This window comes from Misgurnus anguillicaudatus, chromosome 24, assembly GCF_027580225.2.
Source record: "Misgurnus anguillicaudatus chromosome 24, ASM2758022v2, whole genome shotgun sequence".
In the NCBI taxonomy this organism is placed as follows: Eukaryota; Metazoa; Chordata; class Actinopteri; order Cypriniformes; family Cobitidae; genus Misgurnus; species Misgurnus anguillicaudatus.
Genome location: NC_073360.2, coordinates 23,831,237 through 23,856,876, shown reverse-complemented (window position 1 = coordinate 23,856,876; position 25,640 = coordinate 23,831,237). Strand labels below are relative to the sequence as shown.

The following is a 25,640-nucleotide window of genomic DNA, read 5'->3' as shown; positions in this document are numbered from 1 at the left end:
TCCCAGTTTTACTGAGAAAAGTTAATAAATCACTTTTGCCAAAGTAGTAATTACTCTAGATATTGTATAAGAGCTTAAAATGCTGATGTTAAAAGAAATTATGATCTTACACATCAAAATCCATTGCTTTTTTAACGAATTACATGAAATGTAAAATGTATAAGCCTATGTTTTTTGCAATGAATCAGTTTATATATATAAAATGCTACCTTAACAAATCACCACATATAGATCAGGGGTTGAACTTAGTCCCTATTGATTATGCTGACTATCTGTGACATTGACCTGTTCCTGAGATAAAAACAAACAGCTAATAATTTGAAATTGGATGGTGTAGACCCATGGTTACTCAATGGCCCAGATTTTACACCCCTTATGAAAATGAACCCTGGTTTTATTATAGTAAAAGTGTAGAACCATTGTTTTTGCCAAATTGATTATCATTTGTAAAGCCATGGTTAATTTATGGTATTCATTCATAGTAATCATTTTTTTTGTTTTATTTGTTGTAAAATCATGGTTGATTTTCTTAAGGGATCAAACATTACTTGGCCCATGCTGTCCACTTTCCTTAAAGAAATGCCCTGCAACTTACTGGATGTGAGCCACGAGTGTGTAATGGTTTTATCTTGTGTTCTGTTGCTTGGGTCTTTTATTTTGAAGTCTTGTTTCTGGTCTTTCATCTTGTAATCATGCCATGTCTTACTTCACCATTCACTTCCTGTTTGTTAGTATAATGCGGGTTTATTCACCAATGCACATTGCAAAGTATTGCCAGTGTAACACCTGCCTTACCAAGCGTTCATGGGTTTTGTAGTTTGTCTCTGGTTCATGTTTTTTTTTTGATGTTTTAGATTTTTACCTGTTGCCTGTTTATTGGATTACGTTTTTAAATTGCCCTATTTGGCTGTGTTTGCCTGCCCTTTGTCTCTCGCTCTTTCTCTCGCTTAGTGTAAGCCATAGATATATACACTAGATGTCGCCTTGGGGCTCTGAGCATGCGTCAACCGCCGCCATCTTAGAACAGGGGTCTTGTCATAGGAAGTATCTAGGTAAAGCTGCAATGTCCGCCTGTACTTTGAATTCATGGACGATGCCAGACTTTTGTGCTGCGCATGGATGAAAGGGCTACTAGCACTATGCATTACAGTTAGAAAAAGTAAATTTTCATCAAATCAAAACTTTTATTTTTTCCTGTACTAAATGCTAAATACATGTCTGACTGTTGAAACGAACCAAAAGAAAACCAAGAAAATCGCGTTCGTGACGATTTATGGTGATTTTATTTCCGTTACACCATTGCCTACAATGACTCTGATGCGGGATTCCCCTGTTTCAAGATGGCGGCTCTGTTTGACGCATTCGGTCCAATGAACTGTCGTAGCCAAGGCGACATCTAGTGTACATATCTATGAGTGTAAGCAGGCCCAAGTTACAGAATACTTCGCCTTTAACCAGAAACAAGACTTCAAAATAAAAGACCCAAGCAACAGAACACAAGACAAAACCATTACAGGTGTAGATTATATTTGAGAACAAAAAAATTATTTGATCACCCATCACTAAGACAGCTTATTTCTCCTCATATGATTCATATAAACGCCTCTCATCTCTTTTCTGCTAAAGATGTGTCTTTGCAGCCGAGCCAGTATTTGGCAATAGGTCTTGGGTATGGAGGGTTTGCAAGGTCAACTCTCTTGGTCCGTAGATTCACTCTGTAGTATTTATCTGTAAAGAGGAAAGTTGTCATATATGTATAAATTAAACAACATTCTAAAGCTGTGAAAATCATGTAAATTACAATACCTCCTCTGAAAAAATAGACACTTTGTAAGGGCTGTCTCCTGCGTAGTATGTCATAGGCTATATCTTCAGAAGGGTTGTATCTATCTCCATAACCATAATCGTTCCGTCTATTATGATACTCCCTGCGTCTGTCCTGTTCTTGCCACCTGCCCTGCTCAAACCTTTGAGCGAACTCCTGTCCTATTTTGATGCCCCTCTCAGCCCAGGTTTCCCAGTGTGGAGATCTATTCTGCCTTCGCCTGGATCCCCATTGTTGGCCCCTTTGCTGGCTCCATTGCTGGTCCCATTCCCTTCTGTAATTTCTGTCCTGTCGCCACCTTCCAGGCCATCTCGGAGTGACGTAGAGTCTGCCAGCTAGCACAGCATCCACAGGAGATTTGATGCCAATCCAGTCTTTGTCAATGAAATGATGGCCACCATGGTGCAATTGAGCTGGACAAAAGGAATCAAAATGTATATGTTTGTTTAATGCGTAGTTCTCATATTTATATTGCTCTAAAAATATAACTGTACCTCCACCGAAAAGCTGATTGAAGTGTTCAACCCATCGGTTGTAGTAAATATCAGTATATCTGCTGAACAGGGTTGAAGGAGATGTTAAAGACATCCTAGCACACTCCTCATGAGATGGCTGGTGCTTGAATTCATACTGGTAATACTGGTCTCCTACAAACAGGGAAGACGGTAAAATTAAATCAACATAAATCTAAATCTTGGGGTTAGGCTAAAGTTTTAGGTTAGGCCCAACCTTTAAAAAAATAAACCTTCTCTTTGCCACGATGGCTGTGGGCAGGAATGGCAAAGGCTGCATCCAGGTGGTCTGGTATTGGATCAAATCCAACAGATATATTTCGAGGGTAGTCTTCATCTAGAACACCATCATCAAACCTCCAGTATTTATTACCCTATCAATAATATGATATATGGTATAATATAATATATAACACCCCATTTACACAATATGAAACAATATATTTTACATGTATAAACTACAGTACATATTAATACTGTAGTACAGTTAAACATTTCACATTGTGTTTGAATATCTGAACAATATGAGTGTGAGTCCATCCATACTTTGAAGATATATGTCTTTCCCTGGCAGTTTATGCGAGTGAAGGCCGCGTCTATTGGACCTTTAATTCCCCAGACGTCTTGGATGAGCTTTGGATAACCAGGCAAAACTGATTTCTCATCCAGTTCGAAAAAGTATTCTCCTGGTGAATACATATCACAACATTTAAGGCATTTTAATTCTTAACTAAATGGGGTATAACAAGTACTAAAGAGAAGAATAAATATTGAACCATCATTCCTCCACACCACATAACAAATAATACCAAAAACACCATCTTTCACTTAGCCTACATTTTTAATATTAATTTACATAAACAAATTTCAACTTTACATGTGCCGTATGCCACTCACCCCTGAAGGCATAGATAGAGCCATTTTTGAGATGCATGAAAGCATCAAAAGGTCGTCCACTGCAGATCTCAGCATCAGGGTCTTTAGCTTTTGTTGGTGCTGGGTCTACAGTTGTGGGTGAGCTTGCAGTTGTGGTAGTACCTCTAGTTGTGATTGTTAAATTTGCATCAGTTTCGTCCAAGATTAGTGATAAAGGTCTCAACAGCCTGGTTGGTGATGGGGTCACAACTGTGTGCGGTGATTTAGAACCTACAGACACCTCTGTGCTGTTTGTGTCTTCATCATAGTCCTCAGGATAAGAAAAAAATGTGTCTCCACGAGCTACAAAAACAATGTTCTTGTTAGTTTTGATAGGATTTTGTAAAACTAGCATTACTTACTTGAGTGAGTTAAACTTACTGGTAATACGACAAATGGCATCATAATCCTCGCAGCAGCTTCGGTAGTATGTGCACATAGAGTCACACTGGCACTTTTTGGTGGCGTCAAAACCGTTTTCACATCGTTCCATACACGACTCTAACAGAAAGCATTTTTGAGATAACAAAAAACACACATTTTCTGACTGAAATCAATCAATGTATTATTAAAAGTATCAAGTTATTAAAAGTAACTTCTGCAATTCGTAACTAATTGGTTAAAATATAACCAGAAAACAGTTAATGTCTTACCTTACCCCGAGTCACAATGCTAAGCTAACAGTTTTTGGTTTCCAGATTAGCCAGGATGGGTTTCTTAACATAAATTTAACATTCCCTTTAGGTTCCCAGAATGTTACATGAACATTTTTGTTTTCTGGGTTTTGATAATAATAATTTGAGCTGCTGGTGTGTATGATTTGGCGGCTAATATCAGCATTTACTTCTCACGAAAAAGAAATAACTCCGCTAGTAACTTGCAATTTTATGATTCGAACAGAGATGGCGATAGAGAGACTAATATAAAGAAATGCAGTTTTATTAAACATATCAATCCATACCTTCATCCGCATATGTGAAGGTAATGAGCAGTCCCAAAAGCAGGATACACCTCATCCTGACGAATCTGATAGAGAAACTGGAGAGCTAAGACCACCAGGGCTGAGTTAGCATTCACAGATCAATACTGAGGGGTCGATTACCCTCTGTTGTTTACTTGACATGTTTGCAACATGTATTCCCACACGTGATTTGACTTGTATTATGTAACTGTGCGATTAATGGGAATGTATAAAACATTGATAATGCATGATTCAACTTGCATTATAGTCTATATCAGTATGTATCTAAAGAGTACCAATATTCTTTTCAAGAACAGCATGGGAGTGCGTTGGCTTGTCGCAATAAGCCTGACGTCTGCAAATAGTTAATGATTAACACAACAACTTGTCTACAGACAGACATTATAATGAATATCTCTGTCATTCTCAGCAGCACACATGCACATAAGACACAGTCTGAAACACTTTGCCCCTTTTGCTGTACCAACGTGATCGTCATTGCCATTCACTGTTCGTATAAAATTATAAATATACGATACATTGGCTATTATGGCCTCTGTATGCAATATAGATCAGTGGTTCTCAAACTTTTTCTGCGTGCGGCCCCCCTTGTATACGGTGCATTCCTTTGCGGCCCCCCCAAAGAAAAATTACTACGAACACAGTTCTAAAATGTAACATTTTAATTAAACAAAACATATTAAATTGTACAAAGTAGTGATGTTGGTGAGTATGCTTTTTTTGGTTTAATAACACAGAACTTATGATAAATTAATGTATTTTATAAAATGTCATAAAACTGGGGCCCCCCCTGGCACAGTCTCGCGGACCCCAGTTTGAGAACCACTGATATAGAATAGATTACACATGGCTTTAAAGTCGCCATGAAATAGAACAAGCAATTGTCCTATTTTCCCCTTGGTGATATTCGAGTAAAATGGCTTCAGAAATTAAAAAAGGTAGGGCTGGACTTGAATTCGTCCATTGAGAACTGACTGGATCGTTTGAAGTTGGGTCATTTGCTATTTGCTGCGATCTTTCCCGGACCATACCATATGACGGGAACTAAAGAGAGATCGTTTAAAAGAGGGAAGAGAATTCAGGTTTTTGAATTTTTTTTAAATAATGAAGCTCACAGATTAAAGTCTTTTGTAAAAATACCACAATATTTTAAAACAGTTTTTCTTTCAATTTCATTGCCACTTCAACATTTTACATCTTAAGGTTCGATTTACGATTTTACATTTCCTGTGGTGTGTAAGTGTGTATTAGTACATGTTAACGATATGCAAAAGCTACAAACCATAAAGTAAACTATGACGCGATTTATCGTCTCCACGTTAAATCTCTTTTCTTGTACAACAACAAACACACGGATTGTAGACAACAGTTTACTTCCTGGGATTGGTGATGTAGAGAAGACCGACATTATCATAATTCCTCCCGCTTCAGACTCACAGCCTGTAAGTTAACTCCTGTTAGCATTGCATTGTGTGCAAATCTTTCAAAAATGGTAAGGAGCGTCGCATTTCCGGCTGACGTCAGAGGTATTCAGGCTAATCATAACGTACAGATTAGCTGGCCAATCAGGGACAGTTCTGTACAAAATCCGTGCGTTTAAGGAAGACATGGAAATCTGGAGCTACAAAAATATACGTTATGTGGAAAAGAATTTTTTTTTACCATAAACCACGCGAACACATTGTAATACAAAATACACAAAATAACGTTGTTTTTTAGCAATGAAATAGGTGCTCTTTAAACAATTTCCGTTACGTTTATTTGTCGTCTTCCCTGCTGAAAAAAACAGCATCAAACCAGCATGGACCAGCATGGGAATTATGCTGGTCTATGCTGGTTTAGCTGGTGGTCACCAGCATACCAGCACCAGAACACAACATATGCTGGTATGACCAGCATGGGATGCTGGTGCTTATGCTGGTTTAGCTGGTGCTAATGCTGGTTTGAGCTGGTTTAGCTGGTGCTAATGCTGGTGGTGATGCTGGTTTAGCTGGTGTTCACTAGCAAACCAGCACCAAAACACAACATATGCTGGTCTTGCTGGTATGCTGGTTTTTTCAGCAGTGTTGAAATGTTTTCAGGCCTTCTTTGCCTGAAAAAATATAACCCAACAGCTGGATTTGTCCACATTTGACCAAACCATGAGTTGAAACAACCCTGCATTTTTAAGAATGAAAAGATTTATTTTCTTGAGAAATAAAATTCGCTTTTTAATAACGCCAAGTTGTTTTAATGTAAAAGTGCCATAATTTTTAACAGCTGACATGCTGTGTTATCATCATTCTCCAGCAGGAGGAGCTAAGCAGTGCACTACAGTGATGCTGAAGCTGATTCAATCTCCACAGCGCGTGTGTGATACACTGGGCGGGTCTTGACGCTGAGGATGACTGGGGAAGAATGCGCTCTATTAATCTTGGTTTATTTCTAATATAATAACATCGTTTTGCTTTAGAATAACCTCAAGGGGCTTTTTCGTAAGCGGCAACTAAAATATCTGCACACGTGACTAAAGGAAACTGAAAATACTCAACAAAACCGAATCCACAGACGCGGTGCATCAACACAACTAAACCGGCTGATGTCATTTAACCGTTTAACTCCTTTTTGTGTCTTATTTTCTTCTACGATCACACGTTTGTTAAAAGTCTTACATTGATAATTCATAACACCTCGATGGTTTTTTTTTCAAGACATGGACTCCTAAATCGCATTTTAAGTGGAGTAATAACGGCGCTTTGTCAAGGTTCTGATGTTTGTTTGTTTTTTATTTGTTGTGACGTCAGCGCAACGATACAGTTTGGTTGTTGCTAATAAATCTGATCGTTTTTGGCGCATCAGACAATAATGCTTTGTTTGGGAAGAAGTTCAAAGACGCAGGCCAAACCAATTTCTTAACATAACATAAACAAAGAAACCAGAGAACTTCTGTGAACATTCACGCAAAGACACTAAAGCAAATCGCATTCAGAAACAGCCAGTAGATGTTTTTGTCCGTCGTTGTTTATCTCAGTAAGATTTGCCGGCATTTCTCCATGTTTAGCTCAGACAGACTCACGGTTCCTGCATATGTCGGTCGACTGCATAACCGGAGGACGAGCTCTGACCCCAAGGCCGTCTCCCCGGGCATCAGTACCGATGTGCAGGCCGTGCTGGACGACACTCTTCCTGCACTGCGCTCCGCAATGAGAACATTGAAGTCTTCCAGAGATACAGGTGACGTGGACGAAACCCGTCGGGCCATCGCTGAAACTTTCCAGCTGGTTGAGGAGGCCTGGGTTTTGCCCACAGTTGGTCGACAGGTAGCGGAAGAGATCTGCAACAGAATACGGTTGGATGGAGGACTGGAGTTGCTCCTCCAGCTGCTGCAGACGCCTGCAGTGGAAATCACATACGAGTCTGCCAAGCTCCTTGAACAGATACTGGTCACAGAAAACAGGTTAGAAACATCTTTAATATTAAAGTGTATTAGTCATTTGACTTCAAACTTTTATTGTTTGGACAAAATAATTTGGCGAAGCACAACATAGTAGGGAATCTGGGTTTTATTCGAATATACAAAAATGCATAGAAAACTTAAAATGCTTAATTTTTCTTCATTATTCTTTTCAGGGACTACGTTGCACGTATGGGTCTGGGTGTCGTACTCAACCTGACCCGTGAACAGGATGATGCCCAGCTGGCACGAAGCGTGTCGGGTATTCTTGAGCACATGTTTAAACACACCGAAGAGACATCTGCCCAGCTCATAACCAACGGCGCTCTGGACACCTTGCTGTACTGGTGCCGTGGAACGGACCCAACCGTGCTGCGGCACTGTGCCGTTGCCCTGGCTAACTGTGCCATGTATGGTGGTCACCGCTGCCAGCGTTTGATGATCGAAAAACAGGCGGCTGATTGGCTGTTTCCTTTGGCATTCTCTAAGGAGGACGAGCTGATCCGTTTTCACGCCTGTCTTGCCGTGGCTATTTTGGCGGCTAATAGGGAGATAGAGAAAGAGGTGGTGAAGTCTGGCACTCTGGAGCTGGTGGAGCCCTTCATCGCCTCCCTAGACCCTGACGAGTTTGCACGCAACCTGCTGGACAGCACCGACAGCATGCAGGGCCGCACAGCCGCAGACCTTCAGCACTTGCTGCCCCTACTGGATGGTACACGTTTGGAGGGGAAATGCATTGCTGCGTTTTACCTTTGTGTTGAGACCAGTATCAAATCACGGCAACGTAATACTAAGGTCAAACACATTATAACTTTTCTAACATTTCTAGTGATAATGATGCTCGAAATCATATGAGTTCAGTTCAGATCTTTCTAATAAAATAATGATAAAAGAGCCTGAATGAACTATAGGTAGCTTTTGGCATGAATGTAAGTAATGTATTCTGGACCTTTTTACACAGATATTTCATGAGATTGGAGCTGTTCAGAGTCTTAAGAAAATCGTCATGTACTCCAGTAATGGCACTGTCTGCTCTCTGGCTAAGCGGGCGCTGAAGATGATGGGCGAGGACGTTCCGAGGCGAATCCTGTCATCCGTTCCCAACTGGAAGGTTGGAGAGGTGCAGACCTGGCTACAGCAGATTGGCTTCAGTTCATTCAGTGACCAGTTTCAGGTTTGTACACATTTTCCATTTCACGTCGAGCTGAATAGCCAACCACTCACTGTACCTTCAAAAAAGTCCAGAATGAGATCCAAATAAGATAAAATTATCCAAACAGTCTAAAATGCAAAAGAAAGCCTGCACACTCCAACAATATGAAAAACATGAGATGCAAGATATCAATGATATTCCCACTGCTTTCCTGGAAAGATAACAAAGTTAATGTGACCTTTCTCAATGCCTGATCACCTTTTGGGTAAAAATGACCCCAGTAATTAAAAGAGTGATAACAAAAAATGTATACATTTTTAATGACACAAATAATATAATATTTTTTTGTTTACTTCCCATCTATACATTAATGCTGTGTTTTGGGAGATATAAAGATTAGCTTACCTGTAAAATATAATTTTTTAAATAAAAAATTCACATAAATTTTTTGTCTAAATTTGATTTAAATTGTTTTAAGATATTGATCTAGATGTATGTGTTGAATTTGGCCATTTGGTGTTTAGAAAAAAACATAAAAGAATTACAATTTAGGAAAAAAATCATTTCGACCAGCAGATGCCCATAGAGACCCATTCATTTCACTGGATGTGGCCAACTGCTCAACATCAGTACTTTAGTGAAACATTTTGGGCTCTATCTTACACCCGGCGCAATGCGTGACGCAAGTGTCTTTTGCTAGTTTCCACCCTGCGCAATTATAATTTTCATGTTTAGTGCCGCGTTGTTTAAATAACAAATGCATTTGCACCCCTTTTTGCGCCCATGGGCGTTCTGGTCTGAAAACGAGGTGCGTTCAGGCGCATTGTTGGTGCGTTGCTATTTTGAGGCAACTAAAATAGACTACGCCATTGAACAACAAAAACCTGCTCTAAAATCAATGGAGCAATATATGTTTTTAGGGCCCTATAATTTCGGAATCGCGGAATTGGCTAATTAACACGGAATCTGGTATTAACGCGGAATTTTGCGGAATTTTACATATTTTGAATAAAATTATGTTTTTGTGTGGGAGACGAACGTATGTCTGGGGGAAATGCAGACCAGGGGAAGTAAATCTGGGCGACACGCCCCCTCGCGTCGTTTCAGACCCCCTCCAAAACACTGAAACCATGGCGAAGCGGCTCTCCACGACTCTGCTTTAGTCAGCGAAAAAATTAAGAAATTCGACCCTAAGCACTTAGTTCCGAGCAGGTCTCACATGACTTTTATGTGAACGGAGAACTGTTATTTTGGAAGTTTTGTCAACACTCTGTTCACGGTGAGCGCAAAGATACATGCACTCTCTCATCCACGTTTGTCTCACTGTACCTTGTTGTAGCCTCCTGCAACAACACTAAACAATGCATTGAATTGAGTTGTGTGTGCGCGCGCGTGTGCATGTGTATGTGCGTGTGTAAATGCATCTTTTATAGTCATTAAGTAATCCTGTTATCCAGTTTTTCCCCAAATCATTTACATTTTAATCATTAACATTAAAGGCACACTCTTTTTATGACTAAAATAAAAGTAAAGGGTAAAAAATATAATTGCCAAAAATTTAAATGGATAAAACGGAATTTGCAAAAATTAAAACGGAGAAAACGGAATTTGGGAAAAAATAAAACGGAATTTGGGAAAAAATAAAACGGATTTTATAGGGCCCTATGTTTTTTTCTTGTTATTTAAAGAGCGCATAAGTAATATGCGCCTAAACAGGACAACAACGCGGGTTTGCTTAACACATACATGAATGCGCAGCAGCACAAAAACGCTTTTAAATATGAAAGATTAAAGGATTGAATGTAAAAGATTATTATTGAGTCTCTTGGACATAAATGAGGACTAATTATGAGACGTTAGAAGGCACAAAGAGCTGCTTCACCTGTAGCCTGGTAAGTAAATAAATGCTTTGCTTCAAACAAATGCATCTGTTTTTAAATGTTTTTAAATGCTACCTCACGGATTTATTGTATATGATGACTCAGTCTGTACCTGTGGATATGGTGAGATGAGAAACATTTTTAAGTAATGCTTAAAAAATCTGATGCTGTCCAAGTGCTGAAACGTGCGGAGAGCCGTTTTTAAATTGTTTATCTAGTGTTTGTAACAAATAAAGTATTTTTACAGTAAAAACCTTTTATTACATACTTGTAAATTATTTTTGATGATATTGGATAGCCATTTAAAGCAATTAAAAGCCTGCTTTTTTACTTCCATGACTAAATGAAAACGGGTTTTAAAGGTTTTAATGAAAAAATAACAATTTCAATATTTAACATTAATCTTAAACTGGGGATCTTCTTCCTCCGCTTAGTTTTTCAGTTTACAAAGTCCGTCATCTAAATAGGGAATATACATAGCGCCAGCGCGCCTTTAAAAGGGGATGAGAGCTGAGACTCTCATTGGTTTATTGCAAGTTACGGCCAAATTACTCCCATTAATCATTAAAAAAATAGGACCAACCCTATTCGACCATGCGCTCGGCGCACAAACTATTTTTCCTGTCATTAAATTAGCAAAAGTGGATTCGGACACGCCCATTTAGATGTTGCACTGTGCGCTTTAGACAATGCGCTTAGATTGTTAAAATAGGGCCCTTTGTGTTAATTTATGTTTCTATAAACATTAGAAAGGACTTTAAAAATAAAATTATTTCAAATAGTAGAATTTTTTGTAGTTTTTGATGCATGTTGAAGTCTTTTGTTACAAAATGCCACAGAAATTTGAATGAATTTAAGTGTGAGAGTGTGTCTGTGTGTGTCTGTCTGTGTGTGTCCATATGTGTGTGTGTGTTGGTGTGTGTGTGTGTGGGTGTGTGTGTGTGTGTGTGTGTGTGTGTGTCTCAGAGGGTTTGTGTGTGTGTGTGTGTGTGTGTGTGTGATTTATTCTGGATGCATTGATTTTTTTTTGGGACAAATAATAAGGTTTTTTTTGCATTTCCCATTAATTTCATTTTTACCCCCAAAGGGTCTCTTTTGTTGAATTTTTTTTACACCTCTTTAGAACGACCGAATCAAGCGCAGTTTTTTTTATATATGAATCTTGACAGATAATCTGGAAAAGTCTCAAAATCTTATTCCACTGAGATGAAGGGAACCAAGTTTTTAAACTAAAGAAAAGTGGTTTGGGGTAGGATTGACCCCAAGGGACTTATTAGGGTTAAAGTTCCAATGTACCGTGGGATGGACACTGCATTATTTGACAGAAAACTTCATCAAATACAACAACGCAAAAACAAAAAGCTAAACATTTTACATATCTTTGAAAGCTGAGATTCTTATGATTCGAGTGATTAGTGTCCTTTTTTTTTTGCCTTTTTCAGGAATGCCTAATATATTTTTCTATTTATTTATGGGTTTTTGTTCATTTTTCTAGATTTCTTTTTAGTGTACAGCGTGTTTAGTAAACATTTAGATCTAGGTACTAATTTGGATCCCTTTGGTTTATGGTATAGGCAAATAATAATACTAAAAAAAGTTTGCAAGACATTTTTATCACTGAAAAAATTCATTGGTTTATGCACTGTGTGGCTTAGGAGCTACAGGTGGATGGAGATCAACTGCTGAATATCACAGAACAAGATCTGATTCATGACCTAGGCATGAATTCTGGGCTTACTCGAAAGAGGTCAGTAATTTATAATATTTAAAAATTTATGTTGACCACATTTACATAATTTCTGAAGCATTATTCCAGTTTTGCATTATATATTTTGTCATAACCTCTGGCATTTCTACCACTGTTCAGGTTTTTAAGAGATCTGCGTGTGCTAAAGACCTATGCCAACTACTCCACATGCGACCCCAATAACCTTGCAGACTGGCTGGCCGACATAGACCCAAGATTTCGTCAGTACACCTATGGGCTAGTTCAGTCTGGAGTAGATCGGAAATGTATCACCCATATCACAGACCAGCAGCTTCAGTCTGACTGTCACATAGAGAACGGTATACATCGTGCCAAGATAATTTCTTCCGCTCGCCGTCCTGTTAAACCCAGTTTAACTGATTCCCAGCCTGCTGGCCCTGATGTGTTCATCAGTTACCGTCGCACCACAGGTTCACAGCTTGCAAGGTTAGACAAGAACCTTTACAGAGCTGCCATTGTTCCATTTAATGACATTTGCAAAGGGATTGTGTTTTTATTTTGGTTTTAAAGGTACATTTGAATGCTCTAGCTGTAGCAGAAAATTAAATTCCTAACCCCAAGCTATTCGATTTTTCTGCAGTCTGCTCAAGGTGCATCTACAATTACGTGGTTTCAGCGTCTTCATCGATGTGGAGAAGTTGGAGGCCGGCAGGTTCGAGGAGAAGCTGATCACGAGCGTGCAGCGTGCACGTAACTTCATCCTGGTGCTGTCAGCCAATGCATTGGACAAATGCATGGGGGATGTTGCTATGAAGGACTGGGTGCATAAGGTATGATTTTTGGAGCCTACAGTACGGAGAACGATCTGTGAACAAATGCTGCAGTTTTATTAGACAACATGATAATGATATAATTTATAAAAAGTGTCACCAAAATTGGTATAATAAAATTTATTCTTAGAACAAGCCAAAACATCTCCCAACACCAAATAACAGCTAAAGTATTAAGTAATTAAAAATGTAGTCTATAGTTATATTTATGCCTACATATATGCATACTGTTACATCTCATTCTACATGTATGATATCTGCAATATAAGTGTTAACATTTTGATGTATATTATCCACAGGAGATCGTCACTGCTCTAAATGGAAAGAAAAACATTGTTCCTGTCACTGATAATTTTGTATGGCCTGATCCGGCCACTCTTCCAGAGGATATGAGCACCATTCTTAAATTTAACGGAATAAAGTAAGTTAACATGCTGTCTGACTAAACGTGTTGCGGTGAAGTACTCTATAGACATTTGCACATTGGCACATGCTTTTAATTTTTAACCTCTCTCTATTATGTTTCTGCAGTGCCTTGTAGTTACACCAAATTCACATTCAATAGCAGCCTTAAGGCGGAGTCCATAGCCGTGTTTGCACTATCGGGCTTCAAGCGGGCGTGCCAGTGCCTGCCGAGGCCTGTCGCGTTTGCATTGTCACTTCCGGGGCATGATCGTGCTTCACTGGTGCTTCGTTGGTGCTTAAGGCCCCGCTTTTCTGGCCCGCCGAAATCGTTGGGCCAAAGCGGACTTCTCGGGGCTAGGGGAGTGGTAAAGGTCTAAGGCGGAGTTTATCTGAGACTCTGGCAAGATGTGCATCCATCTGTCTGCAGATTTAAAACTTTAAATATAACCGGGATCACCAGTAATTGACTGTTTCACGGAAGATGCCTGCTATGTTTGTACTTCGAACTGAAGAAAATGATCTGCATATGTAAAAAAAAAAAAAAAACACGCGTTACAACGCCGAACTCGCCATGCTAAGGATCCGGCGCACACCGCTACCGGTTCGGGAGAAGTTTATAAAGTTTCGGGCACAGAACAAAGTGTTTAAAGTGCAACAGTGCTGAGAAATTAAAGATGTGTGTTGAATCATCATTTCATTGTCCATCACTCCATGTATTAAAGCGATCGAGTCACGATGGTATCTACATTCGGTGAGTTAACATGCTACATAACGTTTGCATACAAAACACTTAAAATACAAATACAAATGCTACATTACGTTTGCATACAAAACACTTAAAATACAAATAACGATTGCAGAAGTGTCTTACATGGGTCTTTGTTGTGTTTTTTGTGTTATAGTGTCATCTCTGTTGAATTTTTTAGTCAGCCCTTAGAAAAAGTAACCATGGTCTTATTATAGTCATAGCCATGCTTTCTGGTATTTTGGAGATTAATTAAACTCTTATATGAATGTAGCAAACTTTATATGTCGGTATACTGTATGTGTATTTACAAACCCTTTATACAAAACGTCACATGTGCTGCTTTCTTTTGTGTCCGTTTTACAGAAAAATTCCAACGTAAAGCTTTCAGTTTGTCATCCAGAAGATTTTATTTTGTATATGAGAGATGACACAGCAACAAATGCAAGAGTAGGTGATGAAACGAAGATGATGATGATGATGAGACGACAGGAGCCATGGATGTTGAAATCAGTCCGGAGGAGATGTCTTTAAATACACTGTTTGTGCACTGATATAAACTTCATATGTAAATAAAGTACCGTGTTATTACTACGGCTGCTTGTCAGTTTATTGAAAATGATTGCTTAATAATCACATCTGAAACACAGAAATGGTAAGATGCCACAAAATGGTAAATATAACCATCATTAACTTAACCACTGTAACATAGCTTTTTAAATACTTGTGTATATTCAGAGTTGATTCTTAACGAGTACATTTTCTAATGATTTCTCAAACGTTTTGATTTTTGAGATGCAAGTAAAGTGATTTTCAGTTCTATTCAGCTATTCGAGGCAGTTCTTTATAGACAAAAGTATTTATTGATTGACACATTATTGAAATAGCTATTAGACAGTTACCTTGTGTTTTATGTGATGCTCAACTACAAACGTTTTCATGATTAAAGATATCACACCTCTTATAATGTGTAAGTATTTACATCGCCATAGAACTATAATTACAAACGTAACGTTACATATTTAGACACGTGCATATTTTAAAATAAGATTATTTTACATAAATGTAAAACTAGGACTCGTTATATTCTTTAAAATATTGTGTATAGGCAATAGTATAATGGCACATTAGGTAGATGAACGCTTTATTTGTAATTACCACTTCATAAAGTTTACTATTGCTTATTGATCTGATATTGTCTCGTCGTGAGATCGCTCGTGTGCAGCCAACATAAACTTCCAAGAGTAACACCGCGGATGAAGCAAACATCTCTATCTTCTCATCTTGGCTTTCACCGTGCAAACAGCCGCCTCAGTCATTTTTCATTATGTGTGTTGTATGATGATGCGATCTCACTCCCGTCTCCTGTCAGATTGAAGTGACTTCCTCACGGTAAAACAGGCGGAGTTGTGTGACGTTACATCCAGGTAGGCGTATTAAGGGCGGGGTTTTCTGAACCGCTGCGGCGCTATTGGCTTGACAATGCAAACGCGTCGTGATTTTGGCTACACAGCTGGAGGTCTGAGGCTATTGGCTCCGTGAGGCCCGTTTGAAGCCCTGGCTCGCACAGGCCCGATAGTGCAAAAGCGGCTCATGATGTTTGAAAGCCAATGTTGATATTTGAAATCACCTAAACAAACACGCCCCTACCCCAATAGAATCTGGACCTTCTGTTGATAGACCCGCCCCACACATACGCAACCCGGCATTTGATTTGATTTGATTGGCTATAAGTGTGTTTTGGTAGTCGTCCCGTCTCCTTTTCCAAAGCGTTTTTCAAACTTCGTGGACTCCGCCTTTGGGGGGATAGTTCACCCAAAAATGAAAATAGTGTCATTGGTGACTAACCCTCATGTCATTCCAAACTCGTTCGTCTTCGCAACACAGTATAAGATGTTTTGTGTTTGGTCCGGGAGCTTGTTGACCCTTCGTTGGGAGTCTGCGCACGGGATACTGTCCATGTCCAGAAGGGTAATAAAGGCATCAGGGTGGTCCATGTGACATGGGTGGGCCAGTTGGAGTTTGTTGAGGCATCGAAAATACATTTTGGTCTAAAAAATAACAAAAATTACGACTTTATTCAGCATTGTCGTCTTTTCGCGTCTTTTGTGAAGCGCATGCGTGAGACTGAAGTTACTTGACTGCAGTGACGTGGATGACGTGTTATCCTCAGACATGTTTGCGAAGTTTGTTTTCCCCCCAAACTTACAGCGTGCGTCTCCATCAGACTGTAAACGAAGCCCGGGTGCACCAGATAAGACGTCAGCCGCGTCGTACATGTTGAACGAACGTTACGTATTTGTTGAAGACAAGTCGTAATTTTTGTTATTTTTGGACCAAAATGTATTTTCGATGCTTCAACACATTCTAACTGACCCACTGATGTCACATGGACTACTTTGATGATGTTTTTATTACCTTTCTGGACATAGACAGTATACCGTATGTAGATTTTCAATGAAGGGTCAACAAGCTCTCGGACTAAATATAAAACATCTTAAACTGTGTTTGAAAGATGAATGGAGGTCTTACGAGTTTGGAAAGACATGAGGCTGAGTCATTAATGACATTATTTTCATTTTTGGGTGAACTGTGCCTTTAAATGTGAATAGTCACATTTGTTAATTGTGCAGTAATCTGATTGGATAATGTGTTTCTGTAAATGTCTTCATTTCACAGGTGGTCTCACGAATATCAGGAAGCCTCTATTGAGAAGATTTTGCGTTTCTTAAATGGATGCCCCAACCGGGATCAACCAGATGCAGCAAAAACAGATAAAAAAGACCCACAGAAAAAATAAGACATTTATTGCCTTGTAAAACAACTTGTATGTATTTAAACAACTAATATATAGGCATTCTCAATGGCTGTCGTGTAACCAGAACACAGCCATTGTTTCTTTTGCTCGTATGCATGTACAGACGTTGGTCTACTGACTAATACAAAGGGACATTCATAGTAAGGTTCTGTGTTATTTACAGTAAGTTGTACATAACATGTAATGTTATTTGAAGCTACTATAATAACTAAAAATGTCCTTAACATATAATGCACTGACTGTACTCCCAAAATTGTGTTGGACGTTTCTTTAACTCAGGAATTTGCATTTCTGCATTATTAATTGACAGCATACTCACTATCCGGTGTTTGTAAATGGCGAAATCCTTGGTTCGGTTTCATTACTGATTAGACATTTCATTTACACAAATGAAAAAGCATTTTTTAAATATAATTTGCAATAGGTTATATAGGGGTCTGGAAATTGAAGTAAGCAGTTAATTACACCTGATTGACCACAGCTATGTCCACAAGGTAAAGAAAGGTCAATATTCAGTATATCAATGCCGTTTAAAAACAACTGATATTAACATGGTCATGCATCACCTCATACAGTATTAGAACATACATGATTTTAATAGTAACATGACTCTAAAGATGACTTTAGATGTTTTTTTAGGATTTGCCAGACTAATATGCAGCTACAATCTCACAGTAAATAAGCAGTGAAACAATACAAGTGAACTTTCACCAACACTTCAAGCTGTGCTCAGCTTTATTCCCAAAAGCTCCCTACTGTTGCCTTATGATGTTTGTCTGCCACGTGAAAGTGTTTAGGTATGAAATCTTTTTCGGAAATAAACGGCAATAAAATGTGTTTTGGAATAATCTCTTTATGTTTGTTTTTGCAAAAATTGTGCACGTTGCAGTGAATGTAAATGTTTTCTGATGACAAGTTCAGCCAAACAGGAAACATTACATTTTATTTTGGTCTCACATCCACATAATTCTCATTTGCTTTGCAGATTTTACTTCCACTCATGTATCATGAGCTTGCAGTATGGCTTTGAGATAAACAAAATAACCACACAGAAAGATAAAACATAAACATCAAAACCACATGATGCTGTTAGTGATCTAAGTGATTCCCAGCATTGCTGGTGTTTTACAATCACATTAAATTCTTATTAAAAAAAAGTAAAATATGTAATTTTATGTAGCCTACAGCTTTTTACTGAATATGTTAAGAACAATATGTATTGGTAAAACAATAGAAAATCAAATCTTAATAAAGACTTAAAAAATGTATTTTTAGAGGTTTTGCAGTGTCAGGATATCCCAGAATTGTATCAGTTGAACTGATTCAGTTCCTCTTTTCTTGGCAACCCAAGCCCCTGTACAAGTTCTGAACAAAATATACATAACCTATTAAACACGTATTTGTTTTGTCTTTATGTCTAAAATGGATATAAGCCTTAACATAATGTATCATTACGTCAATACGTTGATCAGAACCACAATGAGAAGCACAATGAGAACCCTTTTTATTTGACCAATATATTCAGTTACATGTGCATTCCAACAGGGGGTGCCAATAACACGGCCAACTTTTCTAACGCACGTGACGTCGGGTTCCGTAAATCACTTTCGGTTAGCTGTTTACGATGCATTGTTCATCGTACAGCTTTTATCAGTTATAATTTTTACATTTATTTAATGTACGCGTTGTGATAGGGTCAAGGGCTCACATCATGGAGAGTTCAGACACCAGCGCTATTCTTCCGGAGGACTCTTCAGATTCGGGTCAATCTAGCGAAGTCTGTTGTTGTTGTTTAAGGGTGCCCGAGGGTGCCAAACCTCCACCTTGCTCGTGTCCGTTTTTCGTGACCGTGGAGCCCGTTATGTTCTTGTCTATGTTCTCCATAGTTCTCCAAACGCCCCTATACATGCAGTACCTGTGGGATCGTATAAGTGAAGATGTGGGTTATAATGGATCAAAAGCAGGAGGGTGTAATGCTTCGATTATTGACGACCCTTTAGAGAAGGTAAAATCTTCCACTCAGATCCTCTGTCTAAAGAAAATATGTATTTTTAAATGAGGCATATCTTTGAAATAAGGTCTATACTCACAATCTAACCACTTTATTGACTAATCGTTTGCAGAATAAAAGTTTTTGTTTACATATAAAATGTGTATGTAATGTGTATAATAATTATGTATATATAAATGCACAAACATGCATGTATTTAAGAAAATATTTGCTTGTGTATAAGCATTTATAAATGTACATATATTTTATATAATATATAAATATTTATTATATCAATATATTTTTTCCTTAAAATTATACATGTTTTTGTATTTATATACATAATATTTGTTGATGTACTGTGTATAATAATTATTTAAACAAAAACTTTTATTCTGCAAATGAATAGTCGTGACTAATCATTAGACAGCATACATCTCAGTGTGGTTGTAACATGCAGGTCTGTAAAACTCAAATAAGGGTGATTCTCGCGAAATTAGAGGTGTCATGAAACATTTTGATAAAAAAAGTAAATGCATGTATCAAAATAAGAAGCATACGGTTACAAACATCTCTTCATGTACTATTTTGAACATGATTTTAAATGACATCATACAAACCAATTTTGCTGTTTTTTCCACATTTAAGGGGAACATTTTCATTACCGCAACGTGTCCATGACTGGATTTTGGATTCTTTGACATGGAAATATTTATCATTAAAAAAAAATAAAAAATAAAAAGCTTCAGTGCATGTTATACTATAAACATTTACATTAAAGAAACATGTGGTATTTGGTGATTATTGGTAAATGTAGAGACAATAATAAGGAATATAAATGTGTCCAAGACCAATTTTCTCATCCTCCGCAACTATTTTCAACCATTGTTTAAGCCCTCAAGGAACTAACATTTAAAAAATAAATTGTTGGAAGGGACATAATTGACTGTGACACCCAAGATGGCTACCAGGTAAGCAACTTTTTAGTTCTCATTACCGAAACATGAGTTTGTAAATGCATATATTAAATGTAATATCATGTTACGGTAATGATGATTTTTGATAATGATAATCAAAAAATGTAAATAAGTCTATAGGAAATATTTTCTAAATCCTTTAAAAATAATGGTTATAGTAAGTTCAGACCTTAATCTTATATGTGCAAAAACAAAAAAAAAAAACCTTCAAGGGCTTTTTAAAAATTCTGATGCTGGACACCTTCTAAATCTGGATTTTGTGAGAATCACCACATGTATTTTAAAACTTTTAACAGTGCACAAATGTTTTTGACCCTACATCATACAAAAAAGCAAACATTTTATAATTTATTGTTTTTAACTGTTGCAAAGTAGATGGACATCATTGCCACTGACAATAAAGTTAATGTTAATCATTTTCTTCATCTAGGAAGTGGAGACACTGACAGCCCACTGGAACCTGTATATCAATTTGGGTGGATTTCTTGTTGGCCTGTTTACTGTGACCTTACTGGGCTCATGGAGTGACCACGCAGGTCGGCGTCCGGTTCTGATCATCCCTTCCTTAGGCTTGGCTGTCCAGGCGGCTGTATATCTGATCGTAATGTATTTAAAGCTGCCCGTGTACTGGTTTCTCATCGGACGGATTTTCAGCGGCCTATCTGGGGACTTTAATGCCATTTTGGCTGGATGCTTTTCTTATGTGGCCGACATTAGTGGCAGGGGCTCACGCACCTTTCGCGTGGCAATACTAGAAGCTTGTCTGGGAATAGCTGGCATGTTTGCCAGTATCATTGGAGGACATTGGCGTAAGGCGCAGGGGTATCAATAAACATTTTATCCATTGCATTGCATCACATAAAATTTCAAAATATATACAGATGTTTTAATAGTTCACACTGTTTTCCTCTAGGTATATCAACCCTTTCTGGCTTGTTTTGGCCACAAACTTAGCAGCGGCTCTGTACGCCTACCTCTTTGTGCCTGAATCTGTTACCCCTGACCCAGATGCAAAACTCCTCTCCACCAGGCATCATCGGGCTGTCTACCGCCTCTACACATCTAATGAACAGCAGGGACGCAGGACTAACCTGTGGCTTTATACTTGCTGCTTCTTTTTGTTGGTGTCTGTACATTTAGGTTGCAGGGAGCTTTACGTGCTCTATGAATTGAGCGCTCCACTTTGTTGGGGTTCAGAGCTGATTGGCTATGGCTCTGCAGCCAATAATTTGACTTATCTCACCAGCCTGATTGGTCTCAAGCTTATGAAGTACTGTTTAAAGGACTTCTGGGTGGCTTTAGTGGCCCTTACTTCAAACATCACCGGCCTGATTGTAATTTCGGTCGCAAACACCACAGCTATAATGTTCACAGGTAAATCTCATTTTTTATCCCTGATAACAAATACTGTGTTGGATTTTCAGGTTAACATGAATTTAATCTCCATGTTGTTTTTTAAAGGAATAGTCTACTCATTTTCAATATTAAAATATGTTATTACCTTAACTAAGAATTGTTGATACATCCCTCTATCATCTGTGTGCGTGCACGTAAGCACTGGAGCGCGCTGCGACGCTTCGATAGCATTTAGCTTAGCCCCATTCATTCAATGGTACCATTTAGAGATAAAGTTAGAAGTGACCAAACACATCAACGTTTTTTCTATTTAAGACGAGTAGTTATACGAGCAAGTTTGGTGGTACAAAATAAAACGTAGCGCTTTTCTAAGCGGATTTAAAAGAGGAACTATATTTTATGGCGTAATAGCACTTTTGGGAGTACTTCGACTCGCCTGAAAAGTCTGCTCCCCTTCACTATTGTCTCATAATGGGAGAGGGAGGGTGTTACTTAGCCGAGTCGAAGTACTCCCAAAAGTGCTATTACGCCATAAAATATAGTATCTCTTTTAAATCCGCTTAGAAAAGCACTACGTTTTATTTTGTACCACCAAACTTGCTCGTATAACTACTCGTCTTAAATAGGAAAAACGTTGATATGTTTGGTCACTTCTAACTTTATCTCTGATTGGTACCATTGAATGAATGGGGCTAAGCTAAATTCTATCGAAGTGTCGCAGCGCGCTCCAGCGCTTACGTGCACGCACACAGATGATAGAGGGATGTATCAACAATTCTTAGTTAAGGTAATAACATAGTTTAATATTGAAAATGAGTAGACTATTCCTTTAACGATTGTAGGAGATTTCAGTTATCTACATTTACAAAGCAATAGTCACGAATCATTTAGCATACATGCTTATCTAGAGAGTGGACTAATGTGTTACCATTTAGATCTTACATCACAGTATAAAGGCCACTGTGATGTGTAAAAACATGCTGATGCAGCACCACACTGCCGCCCTGTGGCTACAGCGGTAAATATGCATCTAGCAGCTGAACTTGCCAATGTGTGTCTTTTTCCAGGATATGGTCTGTGTTTCCTTTCCATGGCCTGCACTCCGGTGCTGAGATCTAAACTGTCCAAGCTAGTGGATCCTTCAGAACAAGGTGAACCCGATAGCTTTCATAAATAAAGTTATAGACTAAATATAAAGTTTGTATTTAATAAACATTTGCTTTGACTCAGGGGCTCTTTTTGCATCGGTGGCGTGTGTTGAAGGTCTGTGCTCACTAGTGTCTAGTGCAGTTTTTAACTCCTTGTATCCGGCTACCCTACACTTCATGAGGGGTTTCCCCTTCCTTTTTGGGGCTTTGGTTCTCGTCATTCCTGCTGCAGTGATTGGGTAAGAATCTCTGAAAGGTTCAATCCAAGACATTATTTTAAGGTTTATTTACATTTTAGACAAAGACAAAACAAATACGTGTATTTAACTTTGTTGTTCAAAATGTGTACAGGGGCTTGGGTTGTCAAGAGAAGAGGAGGAACAGCGAAAGCTCTGGTACATCCTGACACTGCAAAACTCTGAAAACTGAAACTGAAAAGAAACCTTTTTTTTTTTTTATTGTGTTTTACCAATACGTATTGTTCTTGAGGGACAGGTTCGGTGTTTTGCACTTGGGGCCCGGTTTTCGGATTGTTTGTGATGAGGTGGAGCGGTTTTGACTGAAGTTTGGACGTGATGCTGGCCCGGGAGTTTTCGGGTGTTTGTTGTATCACCTCCCACCCCCACAGGGGCTGCGTAGGTGCACGGGAACAATCCTTCCTAAAATGCATTAAACTTTCATTTACAAAGACATGAAACTCACCGAGTGGTCGGGGGTGTTCACTGATGTGCTCACACGGGGATTGCTGCAAAAGATGCTTTCCAACAGTTGTTTTATTGTAGTTTTTGTCCAACTCCATTGACTTGTATTAGATGTACTGTGAGGTACGGTATTACTCCGCCGCCAGAAACAGAGTTGTTTGTATTCTTGCAATTGGCAAAGGCGGATTATCGGCACCACCTGGGCTGGAGTGTCTATTATTCAAGCTCTCAGCGGAAGAATATACAGGTGTGAGGCGTTTGGAAAAATAGGTCCACAAGTTTACAACGAATGCTACAACACCTGTTGGAGGGCATCTTTTGCGGTGATTTTTGTGTGGGCGTGTCGGTGAGCACCCCTGGCCGCTCGGTGGGTTTCACGTCTTTGTGGGCGAGGGTTTGGTGCATTTTGGGAGGGATTGTTCCAGTGCACCTGTGCACACATTGTGGGGGTGGGGGGGAGGTGGTGCCGCAGGGGCTGAGGATTCTCGGGCCAGCATCATATGTCCGGGTTTCGGTCGAAGCCGTTCTGTTTTATCGTGGACGGTCTGAGAGCAGGGCTTTGAGTGTGGAATACCGAACTTGTCCTTTAACATATTCAGTAAGGGGGCGTGCACACCAACGCTTTTACACCCGCGGCTGAAGCATGTTTTCAATTGTTTTCAATGGAAGCTCAGCATTTTTCAAATAAGCCAGCAGATAGCGGTTTTCTTCCGCGCTGAAAACCGGCGCCCGGCGGTTTTTCCGCACTCAGCGCTGGGCACCGAGAGTTGAGAAATCAAGTTCAACTTTGGAAGAAAAGCTCAGCTCGTCAATGTCAGTTCTCACGCGGCCGTCCAATCACAGTGGAGGTGGGGCGGGACAACTATCACAGCAACCAACCGTCTCACAGCCGACGTATCAGAGCTACCAAAGCGCTTAGCTGAAGAAAGCTGGCACTCAGCTGAAAAACAGCTGGCATTCGGCGTTGTCCAGGCGTTTTCAGCCGCGTTTAAAAGTTTTGGTGTACACAACCCCTAAAAAGCTGTACGAATGTGATGCATTGATAGTGATTGTGAAACATCAGCAGCAGTGGTTATTTTGTTTATCTAGAAGCCATACTGCAAGCTCAGGACACATGACCACATGGGTTGGGATTCAAGACATGAACTGAAATGCTTTCCCACTCTTCAAAAAATGTAAAGATGAAGGGATTTTTCTAAAACTCATTTCAATACCGTTTTTGTATTTCCGAAAAAGAAAATTTCATGGTCATTGTACATAAACATTTGACCTGTTCAGATTTCCATTTTCTACTTTGGCTCTTTTTTTATCTGTTTTTGCTGCATCTGGTTGATCCCGGCTGGAGCATCCCTTAAAAAATGCAGAATCTTCTCAATTAAGGCTTCCTGATATTCGTGAGACCACCTGTGAAGTTGAGACATTTACAGGAACTCATTATCCAATCAGATTACTCCACCATTAATAAATGTGACCATTTATTTAATGCTGCTTTTGAATGTGAATCTGATGTAGTCACTGAGGAAACATAATTTGGCACATGGGCCAAAGTGCAAATGTCTATAGAGTACTGCTGCAAAACTTCTGCATCAAACCTTATGCACCCAGTCCTTCACAGCAACTTCCCCCACAGAATAAACTTTTTTTTGACATTTAGCTTTTTCCTTTACGATAAATATATAAACAAACAAATAAATGAAGAATTCTTCTATCTCAGTTGCCAACATTATTTTGATATTTTCCCCAGTGAAATAAGTGGATCTTTTCATTTGAATTTCACCGTAATGGGATTTTACATGTTTGTAGCTCTGTATGCAAAAATGTAACCACATATTCAAAATCTCAAATCTCATATCAGTCAGCCACTAATCTAAGTATTTACAACAGATCATAATCTAAGTAATAATAGGTTTACAAAAGAAATCATTTTGTGGGGAATGTACCTGGTTTAAACTCTCAAATAGGATTTTTTTAAATACAGGTTTTATTGCTCACAGGAATTTAGAAAGATAAATGACTCTTCATGCAAACCAGTTTCAAAGTAGTTTGCTTTGTACTAATAACAACTAGAATTAAAAAATAAAGTAGTAAATGGTTTGCTATGTTCTATAAATTCTCAAGGAATATAACCACTGCATGATGAACAACACTTTGTATACACGCATTTAGATCTTAATGATTAATGGTAAACGAACTTGGCCTGCTGTCCTCGAAGGAAGCTCTGTACCTGAGCTGTGAACCTTCAGAGAGAGCGAACCTGAGGCC

The 25,640-nt window shown here is 38.8% G+C and overlaps 3 protein-coding genes and 1 long non-coding RNA gene across 5 annotated transcripts; 3 read left to right on the top strand and 1 right to left on the bottom strand.

The window, feature by feature from the left end:
- Positions 1–230: 230 nt before the first annotated feature.
- vtna (vitronectin a) lies at positions 231–4,368 on the bottom strand. 2 transcript variants are annotated; one of them, XM_055196687.2, is made up of 8 exons: positions 4,214–4,368; positions 3,634–3,753; positions 3,235–3,555; positions 2,884–3,023; positions 2,555–2,711; positions 2,320–2,472; positions 1,807–2,238; positions 231–1,728 (listed from the first exon to the last, which is right to left on the bottom strand). In XM_055196687.2, exons 1-8 carry the CDS (start codon positions 4,266–4,268, stop codon positions 1,607–1,609), a joined length of 1,500 nt encoding a protein of 499 aa, XP_055052662.2. In that variant the 5' UTR covers positions 4,269–4,368; the 3' UTR covers positions 231–1,606. The 2 variants fall into 2 exon arrangements, with proteins under 2 accessions (XP_055052662.2, XP_055052663.2); XM_055196688.2 differs by lacking the exon at positions 4,214–4,368 and adding an exon at positions 3,906–4,087.
- A 2,213-nt stretch (positions 4,369–6,581) lies between these two features.
- On the top strand, positions 6,582–18,054 carry sarm1 (sterile alpha and TIR motif containing 1). Its single transcript, XM_055196685.2, has 8 exons — positions 6,582–7,670; positions 7,844–8,462; positions 8,629–8,841; positions 12,356–12,447; positions 12,568–12,894; positions 13,049–13,238; positions 13,538–13,659; positions 17,068–18,054. The coding sequence occupies exons 1-8, from the start codon at positions 7,216–7,218 to the stop codon at positions 17,186–17,188; spliced, it is 2,139 nt and encodes a 712-aa protein (XP_055052660.2). The 5' UTR covers positions 6,582–7,215; the 3' UTR covers positions 17,189–18,054.
- LOC141361765 (uncharacterized) lies at positions 13,673–14,984 on the top strand. Its single transcript, XR_012367950.1, has 2 exons — positions 13,673–14,394; positions 14,755–14,984. It is a non-coding gene; the product is annotated as an uncharacterized lncRNA (long non-coding RNA).
- Positions 18,055–18,777: 723 nt separating the features above from the next.
- On the top strand, positions 18,778–24,661 carry slc46a1 (solute carrier family 46 member 1). The gene is made up of 6 exons (XM_055196684.2): positions 18,778–19,211; positions 20,604–20,995; positions 21,087–21,547; positions 22,597–22,680; positions 22,760–22,916; positions 23,029–24,661. Exons 1-6 carry the CDS (start codon positions 18,918–18,920, stop codon positions 23,081–23,083), a joined length of 1,443 nt encoding a protein of 480 aa, XP_055052659.2. The 5' UTR covers positions 18,778–18,917; the 3' UTR covers positions 23,084–24,661.
- The last annotated feature ends 979 nt before the right edge of the window (positions 24,662–25,640 follow it).